Genomic DNA, 19,130 nt, shown 5'->3' with positions numbered 1-19,130 from the left:
AGTATCCAATGCAGGTCCAACAATATAAAGTCACTTTTGAACTTCAAACTTTCTTACTCTTCCACAATTCTAGAGCCTGAAGGCTCCCTCCCAGCATCATCTGAAGGGATCATGATCTACCAACAGGTTTTTAAAAATATATAATCTACTTATTAATTTATTAGTTGATTGAAAAACAGGGTGAAACAGACTTTTCCAGCCCCACGAGCGGCACCGCCCAGAAATCCTTGGTTTTTAATCCCAGCCTAATTAGAATCAGGTTTATTATCACCAGCACGTGTCATGAAATTTGTTTACTTAGCAGCAGTAGTTCAATGCAATACATAAAGAAGAAGAAGAAATAATAATGATAAATAAATCAATGACAGTATACATACATTGAATAGATTAAAAATCTTGCAAAAAGCAGGATCAATATATATTTAAAAAGTGAGGTAGTGTTCATGGGTTCAACATCCACTTAGGAATCGGATGGCAGAGGGGAAGAAGCTGTTCCTGAATCACTGAGTGTGTGCCTTCTGGCTTCTGCACCTCCTACCTGATGGTAACAGTGAGAAAAAGGCATGTCCTGGGTGCTGGAGATCTTTAATAATGGACGCTAATCATAGGACAATTTACAATGCCTAATTAACCTACCAACTGGTACGTCTTCAGAATGTGGGAGGAAGCCCGTGTGGTCACGGGGAGAGTGTACAATCGTCCCTACAGTCAGTGGCGGGAATTGAACCTGGGCTGCCTGTACGGTAAAACACTACCGTGTCACCTCAAACACGGGATTATTTTTTCTAGCCACTGGTATAAACTCTCATCTATCGGTCTCACGTTTTAGTGGTCAGACTTGTATAACTAGTGCCAGAGTACTTTTTGTTCTGTTAGTTCAAAGGTTTGGCCAGACACGGGTGTCCCAGCCGGCCTCAGAATGGAATAAGACTGAAAATGGGGCTACTGGAAGAAGGATGAGGAGATTGGGTTGAAAGGACTCCCAGCATTTCTGGAATGTATCACTGAAGAGCAGATGTCCCAACACTAGAACAGGCAGGGAATAGAGGGTTATAGTAGATTTGTAGAAGATCGGTTTAGTTTTGATCAGTATCATGGGCAGCATAGACACCATGGGCCAAAGGATTGGCTCCTGTGCTGTACTATATTTTCAGGGACCATCTCCTGAAATCGACTTCACTGAAGATTTTGACTCTGAGATCTGCGGATCTCCATACTGCAATCTCAAAGCAGGGCAGCGCAGCCCTTGTCGCCGGCTGTCAAAATATCCATGGCTGGCGTCTGCTCCGTCTTGCTCCATCTGAGTGGCGGATGAAGATGAGGTGCTTCAGAGGTGGCAGTGCAATGCTGCTCCCAAAAATCTCTCCATCACAGACACTCACTGTGAACCAATGGAAGGAAGAGGCAACAAAGGAAGAGAAACAAGTACATCGAGAGGAAAAGGAAAGAAAGAATGCAGCTGACATCTCCTTTCTTCCTGCTCCTGCCAGAATCAAATAACTCAAGTAGTGACAGTGATCTGGCCCAAAATTCACCAGCATCAACCCTTCTTACATTCCACGTGGTACTAATGACCTTATTATCACACAGTTCTTTCTCTAGTAGACACAAAATGGCAACAGGAAATGCAGTTTAATGCAAAATTATGTATTAAATCATATTACTCAACAAAACAAACCAACTATCCTGTGCTTTGTCCTTCTATCCTTGGCTCTCCTGCTGCTTCTTTGAGCTGCTTCGCTTGTGCCTGCACAGGATGCTGGAGATTTGTCCAGGTACAAGCTGGCTCTAGGTCTGAGCGTGACCAAGACGCCGCGCCACCCCTGAGCTCTGGCGGAGGAAGAGGAAGTGGAAAGGGAAGGCAGGTGGGAAAGTCTGCACAAAGCCCTGCGTGCCTCTGCTGATTTTCTGCTAGGTTTTGTGGTGCAGCAGCAGCATTTGGGTGTGTGCACACATTGACCTGCTAATAGGAGTGTAGGAACTGGGTTAATATCTCAGTTCAAAAACTCTTCATCGGCTTATGCCGATTCTAACAAAGACTCGTTGATATGATGGCTTTTCCTTCCAAGATGCTGCCTGACTGCTGAACATTCCCAGTATTTGTTTCAAAATTTCCAACATCTCCAGTTTGTGTTTTTAAAAAAAATTTTTAACCTTCTCTGTTGCCTGATTTCAAAATCCTCAGCAGGAGTATGCAACTATGAGCTGGTTCTTGTGTGAATCTCTTCCTTGCCCATAGATTGTTCGATCATCAATCGCAGCCTATGTGCAATTCCTGCCAGTTGAAACATGTTTGCCCAATTCTTGAGCAGCCTGTTGTTGTGGACCATCGTCTCCTAACACGAAAAGGGATAGCACCAACGAATGCTGCACATGAAGCTGGCATGAGATCAGAGTTAAGACTTTGAGGTTTGCAATTATGCTGTATACAAAAGGATGAAGTAAATCAGTATATAAAGCTGGGTAATAATAGTTAGTGGAAGTGAAGTCAGCAATCGGAGTTCATCGAGCGGATGTGGCTACAGTACTTGTCTGATATAGGATAAGGTATTAATGGAAGCAGTTACTAACCTTGACAATTTATATGAAAGTTTCCATCTTCTTTTTGGCATTCCCCCCACATTTGTCAGAGAATAGCCTTCATTTGTTATTTTCTCAGCTCCTGTCTAAAGGTCAATCTATTGCTCGATGCAGATACCACTACACCATCGGTCAGCGTTTGTGCATTTAGCAACTGCTCGAAGGATCTCCACTATGATATATTTCCTAAAAAGCAGTTCCAACCACTGTTTGGAGCCAAGAAGTATCTTCCATTCAAGATATCCAGCAATGTTTTTATGCAGCAAAAGACCACTCATCATACCAGGTCAACCCACAATGGGCTCACATCTGAAAATGTGGTGATTTGCTAGGCAACCAATGTTCCTCGAATTTGTAATGACCAATGTTTGCAAAAATCTTGTGCTGTGCAGTTTTTTGCCCAGTGACATCAACATGTGTGCACTGAATAACTTCTTCAATAAAAACAGTATAAATAAGCCAGTTCTAAAATCTGAAGACAAATCATAGAGAACTCCTCAATGTCAACACCGTCCGCATCAGAAACCGGAAAAGGAAATCTGATCGTGAAATATACTTAATATGCCAGTGAGGTAGAGGGTGACAACCTTTTGTGCGCAGTTTAAATTCCTGTGTGCGCACGTGCACACCTTAAAGGGAACACTGCCAGCAAGCCCCAATTTAACCCTAGCCTAATCACGGGACAATTTACAGTGACTAATTAACCTACCAACCAGTGCGTCTTTGGACTGTGGGAGGAAACCGGAGCACCCGGAGGAAACCCACGCAGTCACAGAGGGAACGTACAAAAACTCCTTACAGGCAGCAGTGGGAATTGAACCCAGGTCGCCTGTACTGTGAAGTGATGTGCCAACTATGTTCTTTGATTCTCAGATCATTTAAAAAAAACTGCAACTGAACTAAAATGTACAGTGATGTTAGTCAATGCAAATTTATTTTGGTATTTCTAGTTGCAGAACAGTTCCTTTAACAACTTGGCTTCCAAATATGTTTTCAATAAATTTAAATGTGAGAACAGCTATTTTGTTTTCAAAGTTAACATGGAGAATAAAGACAAAAATTTATTTTCATTACAGACCCAAGCATAATTCCACTCCAAGTTCAAAGTAAATTTATTATTAAAGTACATATGTGCCCTTGGGACAAAAATTGTGCTTTGAAATCTGTTGGCATTGATTCCGCATGGACAAAGCATGAAGCATCACCCGTGTGTCGCTTACGGCAGAAACCCAAAGGAGGTGTAAGGTGCTCCTTCCCTCTGCTAGCCGACAGGTCACCCTTAGGCAAGGTGTAGTACCTGCTTAGCACCCCCAGTCAGTCACGTGAAGCCGTGGGAGCAGGTGGTGGATGGTCATATGGGCAGCCAGTGCCAAGTCCTGGTTATGCAACCACTGACGCCAGGCGGACAATCTCTGAAGAGTATTGATAATGGCTGGGGCCACCTGTCTCGTCAAGACACTGGCCAGAAGGAGGCAATGGCAAAACACTTCTGTAGAAAAATTTGCCAAGAACCATCATAGAAATGGGACCACGAACACCCACGTCACATGACATGGCGCATAATGATGACGGCAACATAAACACTACCCTGAGACTCATTTTCTTGTAGGCATTCACAGTAGATACAAAGGAACACAATGGAATCAACGAAGAACTACCCATAACAACCAATGTGCAAAAGATGATAAACTGTGCAAATACAAAAAGATAAACAAAATAACAACAATAATAATACAGCATTATCTATGTAAATCCCCAGAAAGCCACAATACTAATGTAAGGGGGTTTCGTCTCTTATGTTACTGTGTAGGCTAATTAAAATGACTTCTTTGTTATGTTATACTTGGGAATGCTTCTTTGTTATGATAAATGCTGAGAAAGCTTTGCACTAGCAGCTTGTTGTGGGTTAGGGGGTGATAAGAGGATGTTATGAACCAATTGGGATAGTTGTTATGACTTTCGTGTATCTGGAAGATTCGTATGCGCGGGGTTTTAAGGCAGAAGGCGGGAGAGAGAGACAGAGGATGGAGCAGGTGCTGTGAGTCCACTAATGGGGTTGGACCCCGAGCGGGGCATTCGGCGAGGAGAGGAGACGGAGACGGACTCCTGTGGAGCGTCTGGTCGACCACCGTTGTTGGTCCCAGGTGGCCGGTTGAGGTGGTCTGGGGGGTCGCAGGGTGAAGAAGAAGGGTCCTGAGCTCCAACTGTTTGTGCACGAAGAGAGTGAACTTTGATAAGTGTGGCGCCTTTTATTTTCCTTTTTGATTTTATTCTCCATTAATTATATAGCTCCAGTAATATCTATAAACTGTAAATCATTTAATCGTATCTGGTGTATTGTCTGTTATTTGGGCGGGGTGGGGTACATCACACAGCATCCACACAAACTATTACCCAGTTTGGCGGGGCCGAGGCTGTTTCCCTAGACGACAGCGAGCCGAGCAACCCTGAGGGTGGCCGGGGGGGCTACACTAAACACCACTAGAATAGTCAAAAAGTTCCTAGCGATTGAGAAATGAGCGTGCTTGGCTATGCCCGTACCTCAGGTTTTTCCGGCTTGATCTGAGAAAAAAAAATTCTAAAATAAAAATATTAATAAAAATAAATAATATTGAGAACATGAGTTGGAGTCGTTGAAAGTGAGTCCGTAGACTGTAGAATCAGTTCAGTGTTGGGGTGAGTGAAGTTATCCTCTCTGGTTCAGTAGCCTCTTTACGAAGGGTGCCAAGGAAAGTGGTGGAAGCAGAGTTTAATCTGATTTCAAAATATAAAATCTTCATATCATATTTATGTGAAATGCTAGATGGTTAATTTTGTGAGTCTAAGTGATTCTGTATCATCTGTACTTTCATGTATCATTTCCTTTTAGTGTGTATGTGTGTGTGTGGGGGGGGCATGACACAAGACTAATAAAAGAAGAAACATAGTTCTGGATTTAAATGATTAAGCAACTTCCCGGAGGAATACCATTACATCAAAAACTCCTTCACATTACTGAAACATTAATTGTATTCCAAAGTAGCATATATCTACATCCCTGGACACACACTGCTTCTTCCCTCTGCTAAGCTATTTGCCATACATCTCAGATTTCAAAAAAAAATTAGTCTAGAATGGAAGTTATTACTGTTGTACTCTTAAGCCTCAGCATCTTAATTTGTTTATTTTCTTTATGGCTCGTGGTAAAACTCCCACTGCATAAATATCTCTCTCTCTCTTGAAAAATAACCAACTGGTTAATGTGTTTGAAATGGGAGATCTCAATGCTGGATACACTTGCCAGCCCTTTCTGTACATTAGACATGCTGTTTCAAATAATGAATTGCATGTTATATTAATTAGGTTTTGATTTACTTTACATTTGAAGATTATTTTGATTTTAAAATGCTTTCCTCTAGAACTGATATACTGCAAATGCCTGTTGGGCAAGAAGACAGTCAAAGAACATACTGGATGGAAATAGCAATGTTACAAGAAGTATTTGTACGAGCAACTGTCACTATGAAGAGTGAATGTGTCCATTAACTACAATAACAAAAATGATAAATAACATAATAACAGTACAGCATTCAGCCTCTCTAGCTACTGATTCAACATTCAGTAAGATCATGCCTGATCCAATTAACCTTGAATATATTTAATAGCTTTGCCTCCACAGCATTCTGGGATTCAGAAATTCACAACCTCCGAAAAAGTTCTTCCGTATAAGACCATAAGATATAGGAGCAGAATTAGGCCATCTGGCCCGATGAGTCTGCTCTGCCATTTCATCATGGCTGATCTAATTTTCCTCTCAGCCCTGATCTCCTGTCTTCTCCCCACATCCCTTCATACCCTGACCACTCAAGAATCGGTCAACCTCTTCCTTAAATATACAGGTTTCCCCCGCCATCCGAAGGTAGAGAGTTCCTATGAAATGGTTCGTAAGCCGAAATGTCGTAAAGCGAAGAAGCAATTACCATTTATTTATATGGGAAAATTTTGTGAGCGTTCGCAGACCCAAAAATAACCTACCAAATCATGACAAATAACACATAAAACCTAAAATAACAGTTAACATATAGTAAAAGCAGGAATGATATGATAAATACACAGCCTTTATAAAATAGAAATACTTCTCTACAACGATTGCCTGCACAGATCTCCGTAGCGAAAATCTCACGTAAGCGCTCTCGGCAGAAAATCTCACGCAAGCGCTGTTGGCATAAACGCGCTCTCCAGTAACCTTTAAGCTATGAGGCTGCCAAATCTACCAAATAACATGTAAAAATACACAGCCTATATAAAGTAGAAATAATGTATGTACAGTGTAGTATCACTTACCGGAATTGGGAAGACAGCTTGCTGAGCAAACTGATGATGGTGTGTTAGGCTGAGTTGTCGCAGGTTGGGTGGTGCAGTGGCCCCCACCCTCTGGGCCGCCGACCCGATACATTGCCTCGAAGAATGCAGCAGTAGCTGGGAGGCACACAGCACAACTTTAAGAAAAAAGCCGAAATAAACATGCTAATTAATTAGGTGCCGCCGACACGTAATTGTCGGCCCAGATCAGAGGTGATGCAATCGGAAATCGGCACTGATCTGGGCCGACAATTACGTGTCGGTGGCACCTAATTAATTAGCTTGTTTATTTTGGCTTTTTTCTTACAGGTGTGCTGTGTGCTTCCCGGCTACTGCTGCATTCTCCGCGAATTGTTACAGTATCTGTCTGAGGCCCAGGTGTTGGGGTGGTGGGACACGGGGGTGTCATCTCATCGTCGATCAGGGCAGGCAGCTCATCTTCTCCTATGACTGCCCGCCTCGATGTCGAAGGTCGAGGTTCGTCATCTGCTGTGGCTGATGTGGAAGGCTTGCTTGACTGCTGAGCCTTGCGCATTTTTCTATCATACAGTTCTTTGTAAGGACTCAAACCATTCTGCAAATATCCCCTAAACCGACGTACCCTTTCAAAGTTAAAGTCGTACTTTATCATTGCAGCGAAAATCTCACGCAGTTGCTTCACTTTCTGCATTCGGTTTTGATTGTTATCTTTTCCTCTTCCAATTGCATCAGCTCTTCATCTATCAGTTCTTGGTCATGGGATGCCAAAACCTCTTCAACATCACCTTCATCAGCTTCCACAAGCCAAACTCACTTTGTCCTTGCTTCGTTCACCACAATCGAAACTCTTAATTATGTCTAGTTTTACGCTAAGTGTAACACCCTTACGAGCTCTTTTAGGCTTTTCCAATACCTTAGAACTCATCTTGCAAACGGCTGCTCACAGGCACGTGTTTAAGAAATGCCATTCCGAATCTGGGGGAGAGCAGCTGCTCGGGGCGCGCGCTGCCTTTTATCGTGTGCTGATTTTTTATTGCACGCTGCCTTTCTTCGTAACAGTGAAAACACCTTCTGAAAGCGAAAACAGGGTACTAACGTAGGTCTTTCGTAACAGTGAGGTTTCGTAAAGCGAACGTTCGAAAAGCAGGGGACACCTGTACATAAAGACTTGGCCTCCACAGGTGCCTGCCTGTGACAAAAAGTTCCACAGATTTATCACTATCTGGCTAAAGAAATTCCTCCTTATCTCCATTCTGAAAAGATGTCCCTCTATTCTGAGGCTGTGACCTCTGATCTTAGACTCTCCCACTACAGGAAACATCCCTTCCACATTCACTCTATCAAGTCCTTTCACCATTCGATAGGCTTCAATGAGGTCACCCCTCATTCTTCTGAATTCTAGTGAATACAGACCCAGAGCCACCAAACGCTCTTCATATGACAAGCCACTCAACCCTGGAATCATTTTCACAAACCTCTTTTGAACCCTCTTCAATTTCAGCACATCATTTCTAAGATAAGGTTCACAATACTTCGTGAGGCCTCACCAGTGCTTTATAAAGTCTCAACATTACATTCTTGCTTTTATATTCTAGTCCTCTTGAAATGAATGCTAACAGCACATTTGCCTTCCTCATCACAGATTCAACCTACAAATTAACCTTTAGGAAATCCTGCACAAGGACACCCAAGTCCTTTTGCACCTCAGTTTTTTTGTATTTACTCTCCATTTAGAAAATAGTCAACCCTTTAATTTCTTCCACCAAAGTATATGATCGTATACTTCCCAACACTGTATTCCACCTGCCACTTCTTTGCCCATTCTCCTAATTGGTCTGTTCTCCTGTGGTCTCTCTATTTCCTCAAACCAACCTGCACTCCACCTATCTTCATATCACCTGCAAACTTTGCAGCAAAGCCATCAATTCCATCCCCAAATCATTGACATATAATGTTAAAAGAATTGGTCCCAACATGGACCCCCATAGAACATCACTGGTCATTGGCAGCTAACTAGAAAAAGCTCCCTCTATTCCCAATCTTTGCCTCCTGCCAATCAGCCACTGCTTTATCCATGCTAGAATCATTCTGTAATACCATGGGCTTGTAGTTTGTTAAGCAGCCTCATGTGTGATACCTTGTCAAAGGCTTTCTGAAAACCCAAGTACACAACATCAACCGATTCTCCTTTGTCTATCCTGCTTGTTATTTCTTCAAAGAATTCCAAAAGATTTTCCTTGAGATTTTCCTGACTGTGGCTTATTTTATCATCTGCCTCCAAGTACGCTGAGACTCATTCTTTATAATTGACTCCATCATCTTCTTAAGCACTGAGGTCAGACTGACTGGCCTATAGTTTCCCTTCTTCTGGAACCATTCCCTAATATAGTGATTCTTGGAAGGTCATTACTAATACCTCCACAATCTCTTCGGCCACCTCTTTCAGAACCCTGGGGTGTACACCATCTGGTCCAGGTGACTTATCTACCTTCAGACCTTTCAGTTTCCCAAGAACTTTCTCTCTACTAGTTCCTTAACTCTAGCCATAATGATTCCCCCTCTTGGAACCCAGCATCAACCTGATTTTCCCAATCTAACTGCATTTTGAAATACCCCATGACTATTGTAACGTTGCCCTTTTGGCATACATTTTCGATCTCACACTGTAACTTCACACACTTTATGACCCCTGACACCTGGAACTTCCACCATACTGCTGGCATCTTCCACAATGAAGACATGCAAAATACCTACTCAGTTCATCCACTATTTCATTGTCCCCCATTACTACCTATTCAACATTATTTTCCAGCAGTCCAATATCCACTCTTGCCTATATTTTACACTTTAAGTATCTGAAGAAACTTTTGGTATCCTCTTTAATATTATTAGCTAGCTTTCTTTTGTATTCCAACTTTATCTTAATGACTTTTTTAGTTGCCTTTTGTTGGTTTTTAAAAGCTTCCCATTCCCCTAACTTCCCACTAATTTTTGCTCTATTATATGCCCTCTCTTTGGCTTTTATGTTGGCTTTGACTTCTCTTGTTAGCCACGGTTGTGTCATCTTGCCTTTAGAACACCTCTTTCTCTTTGGGATGTATATATCCTGTGCCTTCTGAGTTGCTTCCAGAAATTCCAGCCATTGCTGCTCTGCTGTTATCCCTGCCAGGGTTCTTTTCCAAGCAACTTTGGCCAACTCCCCTTCTCATGCCTTTACTCCACTGTAATACTGATCCATCTGACTTTAGCTTCTCCTTCTCAAATTTCAGGGTGAATTTGATCATGTTATGATCACTTTCCCCGAAGGTTCTTTTACCTTAAACTCTTTAATCAATTCTGACTCATTGCACAACATCCAGTCCAGAATAGTTCATCCCCCAGTGGGCTCAACCATGAGCTGTTCTAAAAAGTCATTTCGTAGGCACTCTAGAAATTCCCCCTCTTTGAATCCAGCACCATCCTGATTTTCCCAATCTACCTGCATTTTGAAATACCCATAACATTGTGCTTTTGGCATGCAATCTCTATCCCCTGTTGTAATTTGTAGACCACATCCTTACTACTGTTTGGGGGTCTGTATACAACTCCCATCAGGGTCTTTTTACCCTTGCTCTATCCACAATGATTCAACATCTTCCGACCCCACGTCACCTCTTTCTAATGATTTCATTTCATTGTTTACCAACAGAGCAATGCCTCCCCCTCGGCCTTCTTGCTTGTCCTTTCAATACAATGTGCACCCTTGGATATTGACCTCCCAGCTATAATCTTCTTTCAGTCATGATTCAGTGATGTCTGTATCATACATGGTCAGACCCCACTTGGAGTACTGTGCTCAGTTCTGGTCGTTTCACTACAAGAAGGATGTGGAAACCAAAGAAAGGGTGCAGAGGAGATTTACAAGGATGTTGCCTGGATTGGTGAGCATGCCTTATGAGAATAGGTTGAGTGGAGCAGCGGAGGATGAGAGGTGACCTGATAGAGGTGTATAAGATGATGAGAGGCATTGATCGTGTGGATAGTCAGAGGCTTTTTCCCTGGGCTAAAATGGCTAGCACGAGAGGACACAGTTTTAAGGTGCTTGGAAGTAGGTACAGAGGAGATGTCGGGGTAAGTTTCTTTATGCAGAGAGTGGAGAGTGTGTGAAATGGGCTGCTGGCGACAGTGGTGGAGGCAGATACAATAGGGTCTTTTAAGAGACTCCTGGACAGGTATATGGAGCTCAGAAAAATAGAGGGCTATGGGTAATCCTAGGTAATTTCTCAGGTAAGAACATGTTCGTCACAGCTTTGTGGGCCGAAGGGCCTGTATTATGCTGTAGGTTTTCTATGTTTCTATACATGCTAATCTGCAACTGTGCTCCAAGTTCATCTACCTTATACTGCGCGCATTCAAATACAATAACTCCAATCGCCTATTCATTCTTTTTGATTTTGTCCGCCTTTCACGTTGCAACTCATCCTCTTGACTACAATTTTGCACAATCAACAGCCTCTCCTCACTACACATTGTCTCTGTTTGTAAACCAGCTACCTCATCTTCATCCGCCTTTTCTACGATACCTTGCATGAAATATATACGCAGCAATTTTGATGTACAAATATATGCTCTTTTCTCACTGCTGCCATCAGGTAGAAGGTACAAGAGCCTCGGGACTCACACCACAAAGTTCAAAAACATTACCACCCCTCAACCATCAGGTTCTTGAACAAAAGGGGATAACTACGCTTATTCTAATTCTGGGGTTCCTACAACCGATAGTCTCACTTTTTAAGAACTGTTTTGTTATTTCATGGTCATTATTTATTGCTATTGATTTATATTTGCATTAGCACAGTTTGTTGTTCATTGATCAGGCTTATATGTAGTGACATGTATGTATTCTATCAATAAATCTTACTTCGAACTCAGGACACTAGTCACACCTTGCTCAACCTTTTGATTTCTAACTTTGTCTGAGGTCTTACCAGCATCTGCCTCCACAACCTCTCCACTAACTATTCTGGCACGCTGGTTCCCACCCCCCTGCAACTCCTTGTCTCCTTCTTAAACAGATGACCCCGCTTGTTCTGAAACAATGCTCCTTTTTCTCGGTTACTCCACCAGGAAACACAGGCTCTCGGTATTCACCCTTTCAACCCACCTGTTTCTGCGAGATCCTCTTTCACGGTTCTGTAGCCCAATGACAGAGATCTGACACATGTTTGCATGTTCAGTTCTTTGACACCCTCTATTCACAGTACCAAGATGTTCTTTCACTTGATGATATCGTAAGAAATCGGGTTCTCAATGAAGATGAAAATCACATGACGTTACTCCACAGTTGTCTGAGAACTTTAGGGATTGATCTTGAGGGATGGATGCCTGCAAGGAGTTTGTACGTTCTCCCCGTGACTGCGTGGGTTTCCTCCGGGTGCTCCGGTTTCCTCCCACAGTCCAAAGACGTACAGGTTGATGTGTTAATTGGTCAGTGTAAATTGTCCTATGATTAGGCTAGAGTTAAATCAGGCGTGGTGTGGCTCAAAGGGTTGGAAGGGCCTATTCCACACTGTATCTCAATAAAATGATGGAGAGCATTCTTAACATGGAAACAAAATGTCAGATGAAGAAAATAGTGGAAGGCCTAGAAAGGTCAGACAGAGTAGGGGAGGCATTCAGGTAATAAAACCCCAATTTTTCAAATTACAGGGAGTGAACGCTGGAAGAACTCAGCAGGCCAGGCAGCATCTAGGGAGATTAACGAGACCCATCTTCAGGACTGAAAGAGAAGGGGGAAGATGCTAGAATAAAAAGGGGCGGGGAGGGGAAGGAGGATAGCTAGAAGGTGCTGGGTGAAGGCAGGCGGGTGGGAAAAGTAAAGGGCTGGAGAAGGCGTCTGATAGAAGTGTGGACCATGGGAGAAAGTGAAGAAGAAGAGGCATCAGGGGCAGGTTATAGACAGGTGAGGAGAAGATGTCAGAGACCAGAGTAGGGAAGGGAGAGGGAAGAAATTACCTGAAGTTGAAGTCAGTGCTCATGTCATCAGGTTGGAACTACCTCGATGGAATATGAGGTGTTGCTCCTCCACCATGAGGGGGACTTCATCATAGCAAAAGAGGAGGCCATGGAGCAACATGTCAGAATAGGAATGGGGACAGGAATTAAAATGTTTGGCCACTGGGAAATTCCACTTTTGAAGGATGGAGAGGAGGTACTTGACAAAGCGGTCCCCAAACTTACGTCGGGTGTCACCAATGTAGAGGAGGCCACACTGAGAGCACCGGATACAATAGATGACCACAACAGATCCGCAGGTGAAGCACTTGTGACCGGTTAGCCTACTAACCCCCGTACGCCTTTGGAGTGGAGAACCCGGAGGAAATCCACGTGGTCACAGGGAGAACGTACAAACTCTTTACAGGAGGCTGCAGGAATCGAACCCATATTGCTGGCACTACAGTAGCACTGGCCTAACACCTATGCTACAGCGCCTAAATTTCAAAGTAAATTTTATTATCAAAATACATACACTCCTGGGATTCACTTCTTGTGGGCATATTCAACAAATCTATAAGAATAATTATTATAACAGGATCTATGAAAGACCGCCCAACTATATATTGAAACCAATTTTGTTTTTAACTCTTACACCTAAGACTTGGTACAAAATCAGTAACGAGGAGGTACTACGCTTTCACAATTCTTTTATTTCTGGTAGGACAGGCGTCAACATGATCATCAAAAAGGAGCTGGCCTTATCCTGACTAATATTCCTCATCAGTCAAAACCTCCCTAACGGTCGGTATGTTAATTGACCATTCTACTTTACCTTGCATATGTAGATGTGTAGGGAGAGTTGAAAGGAACGTGGGGAGAATATAATAGGGTCACGGAAGGGTTAGTATAAAGAAACATCCACTGCTCATCCATGGATGCTACCTGACCTGCTGAGTTCCTCCAGGATTTTGTGAGTTGCTTTGATTAGATTAGATTCAACTTTGTTGTCATTGTGCCGAGTACAGATACAAAGCCAATGGAATGCAGTTAGCATCTGACCAGAAATGCAAAGACTATGTGTTATTTACAAAATAACTGCGAATAAAAAGTAAGGCTACAGCACACAAATATAAAAGTACTGAGACAGTACAATATGGGTGCAATACTGCTTAGCGCTGTGATGTGAGGTTCAGCAGTGTCACAGCCTCAGGGAAGAAGCTCTTCCTGTGCCTGCTGGTGCGGGAGTGGAGGCTTCTGTAGTGCCTACCGGATGGGAGGAGAGTAAAAAGACCATGGTTAGGGTGAGATGCATCCTTGATGATGCTTTTTGCCCTGCCCAGGCAGCGTTTATGGTAGATGTTCTCAATGGTGGGCAAGTGGGTGCTGATAATCCGCTGGGCAGTTTTCACCACACGCTGGAGTGCTTTGCGGTCCAATACGGGACAATTGCCGTACCACACTGAGATGCAGTTGGTGAGTATGCTCTCAATGGTACAGCGGTAAAAGTCCGTCAGTATCCTGGGACAGAGGTGAGCTTTCTTCATGCTCCGCAGGAAATAAAGGTGCTGTTGTGCCTTTTTGATCAGGATGGAGGAGTTCAGAATCCAGGTGAGATCCTCAGAAATGTGGACACCAAGGAATTTGGATTTCCAGCATCTGCAGAACTTCGTGTTTGGTTCAAAGGGAAGCTCGACAGACGGTCAGCACAGACTCAATGGGCCGAACAGCCTGCTTCTGTGCTCCATGACTCATTATTTCACCATATCCAAATGCTTAGAGATGAAGAAGGGTTCCTTGACAATTACATCTGGAACAAGAATTAAACTACCCCACCTTGTCTTATTCCACTTGATTCAGGAGAAGAACAATCAACTTAGTACTTCCATACAACCTTATCCAATTTGGCATGGAACATATTAAACTAGAGAACAGACTGCAATCTTACCCATCTCTGCATATGCATTTGGTTTCTCTTGTAAACATCTCTTCTCAGGTGCAAGGGCCATCTCTTTTTCTGGCAGATAGTTCTTGTTATCTTTTTTCCTATCCTGGGCAGCAGGAAATAATTATTCTTCAATCTGGTCATCACTTTGCACATCAAATGAGCTTAGCTGATTTCAATAGAATACCATTACAAAATTCCTTTGGGAAATGCATTCTGGCAACTCTTACTGAGCGGCTAATTATAGTGAAATGATGGCAGGTGATTCAACATTAATATTGATGTTATGTTTAATCAAGCAAAAGGGTGTAAATCACAAGAAAAGGGAATAGTTACCTGGGATGTCCAGTCGTCAGCAGACACTGGGTTCACAGATTTGAAAACACTGTAAAGAGAATATACAATTAAATTCATGGGCCCTTGCAGTTCTGATATGCTCTGAGGCTGCATCTTCCACAATTAATTTGACAGTCTTTTTTTAAAGATTTCCATATACAGAATCTAAAAGTTCAAAACCAAATACTGGATAAGTAACATTAATTTTCCATTACTAATATTTGTTACATGTTGCAGGTGAGTTCTGTGACCTTATTTTGTGATGGTCAGCAGTGACGTTGGTCACTTACAAGCTTTAAGGACAAGACACCAGCATCACCTGCTTGGATTTCAGGACTAGCGTCCTTCGGGTGGACAAGGAACCAAGAGCCGTGTTTGCATTGCTGATCTTCAACCATCACCCCGACAGAATAGGTAGTTAGTGCTCAGATTCTGAGACAAAAAGGCATTACTTTCACAGAGGTCACAATAAAAGGCCTTATTCTCATTGTGACCATCAGGAAGGAGGTACAGAAACATGAAGGCACAGACACCCACCCAACAATTCAGGAACAGCTTCTTCCCCTATGCCATCCGACTTCGGAAAACTACCCCACTATTTTTTTATTTCCATTTTTGCACTACTTATGTAACCATTAAAAAATTATACACACACACACACACACACACACACTTACAGCAGTTCATTTTTTCTCTATTATATATTGCACAGCACAGCTGCCGCAAAGTCAAATTTTGCAACATATGCCGGTGATATTAAACCTGATTCTGATATGGAGACCATAGTAATGGTTACCAGCTAACCCAATCCTTGCAGAAAGACGAATATTTGTTCTGGCTAAACTATAAGGATCAAATATAATCATAATGAAGAGAATATAGAGTTTATCTATACTTAAGAATCTGCAGTCTTTCTGTAGTTATGTAACCATTGTGGCGTAATGATTCAGTTAGCATTGATTTAGTGTTAAGTTAAATTATGTCATTTACTATCAACAAGAAAATGATTCCTCTCTTAAACAAACATAATAAAAAGCTCCAAACGTTGGTAAGGGGTCATTGATCTGAAACGCCGACTCCGTTTCTCTCTTCTCAGATGCTGCCTGACATGCTGGGTATTTTGGGTATTTGGTCTCTATGGACTAAATTGGATTAAAATGCAAAAGTATCTTAAATCAACAAGATTTAACCTTTCCCACCCACTTGACTTCACCTACCACCTTCTCGCTCGCCTTCTTCCCCTCCCCTCCAGCTTTTTGTTCTGGCATCCATCCTCTTCCTTCTCAGTCCTGAAGAAGAGCGTGGGCCCGAAAGGTCCACTGTCTATTCATTTCCACAAATGCTGCCTGGCCTGCTGTCTTCCTCCAGCATTCTACATCCGTTGCTGAGCTACCTCAGCAATGTCAAAAAACAGCATTAGGCATGTTTCTTTTAGATTTAATTTTTGTTAGATACGTAAGACCCAATAAATTGAGCAAGAATGTGAGCTCAGCAGGCCAGGCACCATCCCTAGGAAGAGGTACAGTCGACGTTTCGGGCCGAGACCCTTCGTCAGGACTAACTGAAAGAAGAGATAGTAAGCGATTTGAAAGTGGGAGGGGGAGGGGGAGATCCGAAATGATAGGAGAAGACAGGAGGGGGAGGGATGGAGCTAAGAGCTGGAAAATTGATTGGCAAAAAGGATATGAGGCTGGAGAAGGGAGAGGATCATGGGACAGGAAGCTTAGGGAGAAAGAAAGAGGGGGGGTAGTCCAGAGGATAGGCAAGGAGTTATAACGAGAGGCACAGAGGGAGAAATAAGAGAGGGAAAAAAGGGAAAAGGAAATAATAATAATAATAATAAATAAATTAGGGATGGGGTACGAAGGGGAGGAGGAGTATTAACGGAAGTTAAAGAAGTCAATATTCATGCCATCGGGTTGGAGGCTACACAGACGGAATATAAGGTGTTCCGTCTGGGTCAACACCTTTAGCCACAATTAGACTGTTAAGATTAGATAGGGAAGTAGAATGCAAAAGCGGCTGACTAAAATGACACATTTGCAAACTGACCCACCACAATCTAAAGGTTAGGAAAGCCAACGGGTATACCAGAATACTGAAGGACAAGTGAGGAATGAAGCTCGCTCAGGAAAAAAATGTACATCGCACATTCCGCATTAGAGGTCACCTTATGGAATATTATTTCTGCTGGAACATTCAAAACCTTACTGTCTCGGTTCTAATTAACTTTGAGGACAGCACGCCGCTATGAAAGCACTTACCTTGACTCGGTTTTGCGTTCTTCATGTTCTAATTGTGCACACAATTTCTTTTCTAACTTCTGGAGAAAAGGAGAGAGTAGCGGTTAAAAAGTTATACAGTAGGTAACATTCAACACACGCTACAAACCTCTGGAAGTCATAAGGAAGAAGCTAAGGTGACAATATGGGTAGAAAGGTGAAGGTGGCAAGAGCTTCTTGACCGTACCAATCAACTGAACAGGATACATGAGAAAAAGGGTTATAGAAAAATTATATTGATAGAGATGGAGAACCCTTCAGTGAGTTGCGGGATGGTGGTTGACAGAAATAAAAGAACTACAAGGCATCTTTATGACCCCTTGAGCCTTCCCTTTCATTCTGTGAAGTCATGGTTTCTGGGTTTGAAAGAGGGGAAAAGATCTACTAAGCCTCCTGGGCCCTTGGCCACACTGCAAGTAAAATGATATCAAATCCCACCAATGACACCCACCCACCAACTCCTGCTCCACTTCCTCTTGTCCACTGCAAGTCTGATTTTCTCCCTCCCTCTTTTCCCTTTATTCCCGAGACACAAACCCTAGTTAACCTTGGCCTTGAGATTCAGCGCCTGAGCATCTGCAAGCCTTCCAGGAAGAGTTCCATAGGTTCATGAATCTTTGAGATAAGCCTGTACTTGGCCAGGTCCTTACTCTGTAAATATGCCCCATCACTTGCTAGTCTAAGGAAATAGCCTCTGAGCACCTAACCAATTAAAGTCTTTCATGAAGACCAACCACAATTTGCATTTCACTCCATTATAATGACTTTGCTGCCCCCATTGTTTCCTTCCCAGGCTTGGTAGGCTTGTCCTCAGCATCTCTCACGAGATAGTGTTATGTCACACCGTGCCATCTTAGCAGCTACTTATTCTGTTGGTTTATTTCAAGTACAGATAACTGTAAACACTTCCGTGTTTTGCTAGATTTAATAGGAGCAGCTATTTCAAAGCAAAATTTACAATTTCACAATACCTCTCTCCTTACCCTTGTGAGGCTGAAAGCCAAACAAGTCCAGCCCAATTCCTCATGAGATTAGATCACATGAAATTAAGATTTTCTTGCAATTGATTCAAGTATTAAAATATATAAATAATAAAAACTGCAATGTTATGTTTCATGGATTCAAATGATACAGGATATATTGGTAACACTGAGTTAACTCAAAAGACAAGGTCCATCACATTCAACAACTGCTTGCGTGTCCTGGAAATACACTGGTGATGTTCATTCAGACAGAAACAAAACAACCGAATTTATTTACTTATTGATTGATTGAGATATAGCACGGAGTAAGCCCTTCCAGCCCTTTGAGTCACACCACCCAGCAATCCCCTGATTTAATCATGGCCTAATCACGGGACAATTTACAATGACCAGTTAACCTACAAGCCAAGCCGAAATCCCCTGACTTAATCCTAGCCTAATCACGAGACAATTTACAATGGCCAACTAACCTAACAAGTAACCTACCAGCCAATTAGCCTTCGAGCCACGCCACCCAGCAGTCCCCCAATTTAATCCTAACCTAATGATGGGACAATTTACGATGATCAGTTAACCTACCAACCAGAGGGCCATTGGACTGTGGGGGGGGGGAACCCACGTGGTCACGGGGAGAATGTACAAACTCCTTACAGGCAGCAGTGGGGATTGAACCTGCTTCGCCTGTACTGTAAATCATGGTGCTAACCACTA

At 42.7% G+C, this 19,130-nt stretch overlaps 1 protein-coding gene across 8 annotated transcripts in view; it reads right to left on the bottom strand.

Moving 5' to 3' along the window:
* Nucleotides 1-19,130, bottom strand: part of cux2b (cut-like homeobox 2b) — a 351,466-nt gene that overhangs the window by 32,918 nt on the left and 299,418 nt on the right. For all 8 annotated transcript variants that reach the window (XM_063034539.1, XM_063034536.1, XM_063034537.1 and 5 more), the window contains 3 exons: nt 17,419-17,477; nt 15,155-15,203; nt 14,822-14,924 (listed from right to left, as the gene is read on the bottom strand). In XM_063034539.1, the coding sequence (XP_062890609.1) occupies nt 14,822-14,924; nt 15,155-15,203; nt 17,419-17,477 (211 nt within the window). The remainder of the gene's footprint in view (nt 1-14,821; nt 14,925-15,154; nt 15,204-17,418; nt 17,478-19,130) is intronic.

Source organism: Mobula hypostoma, chromosome 27, assembly GCF_963921235.1.
Source record: "Mobula hypostoma chromosome 27, sMobHyp1.1, whole genome shotgun sequence".
In the NCBI taxonomy this organism is placed as follows: domain Eukaryota; kingdom Metazoa; phylum Chordata; class Chondrichthyes; order Myliobatiformes; family Myliobatidae; genus Mobula; species Mobula hypostoma.
The sequence above is the reverse complement of the archived record's forward strand: the minus strand, read 5'-3'. Positions and strand labels throughout refer to the sequence as shown.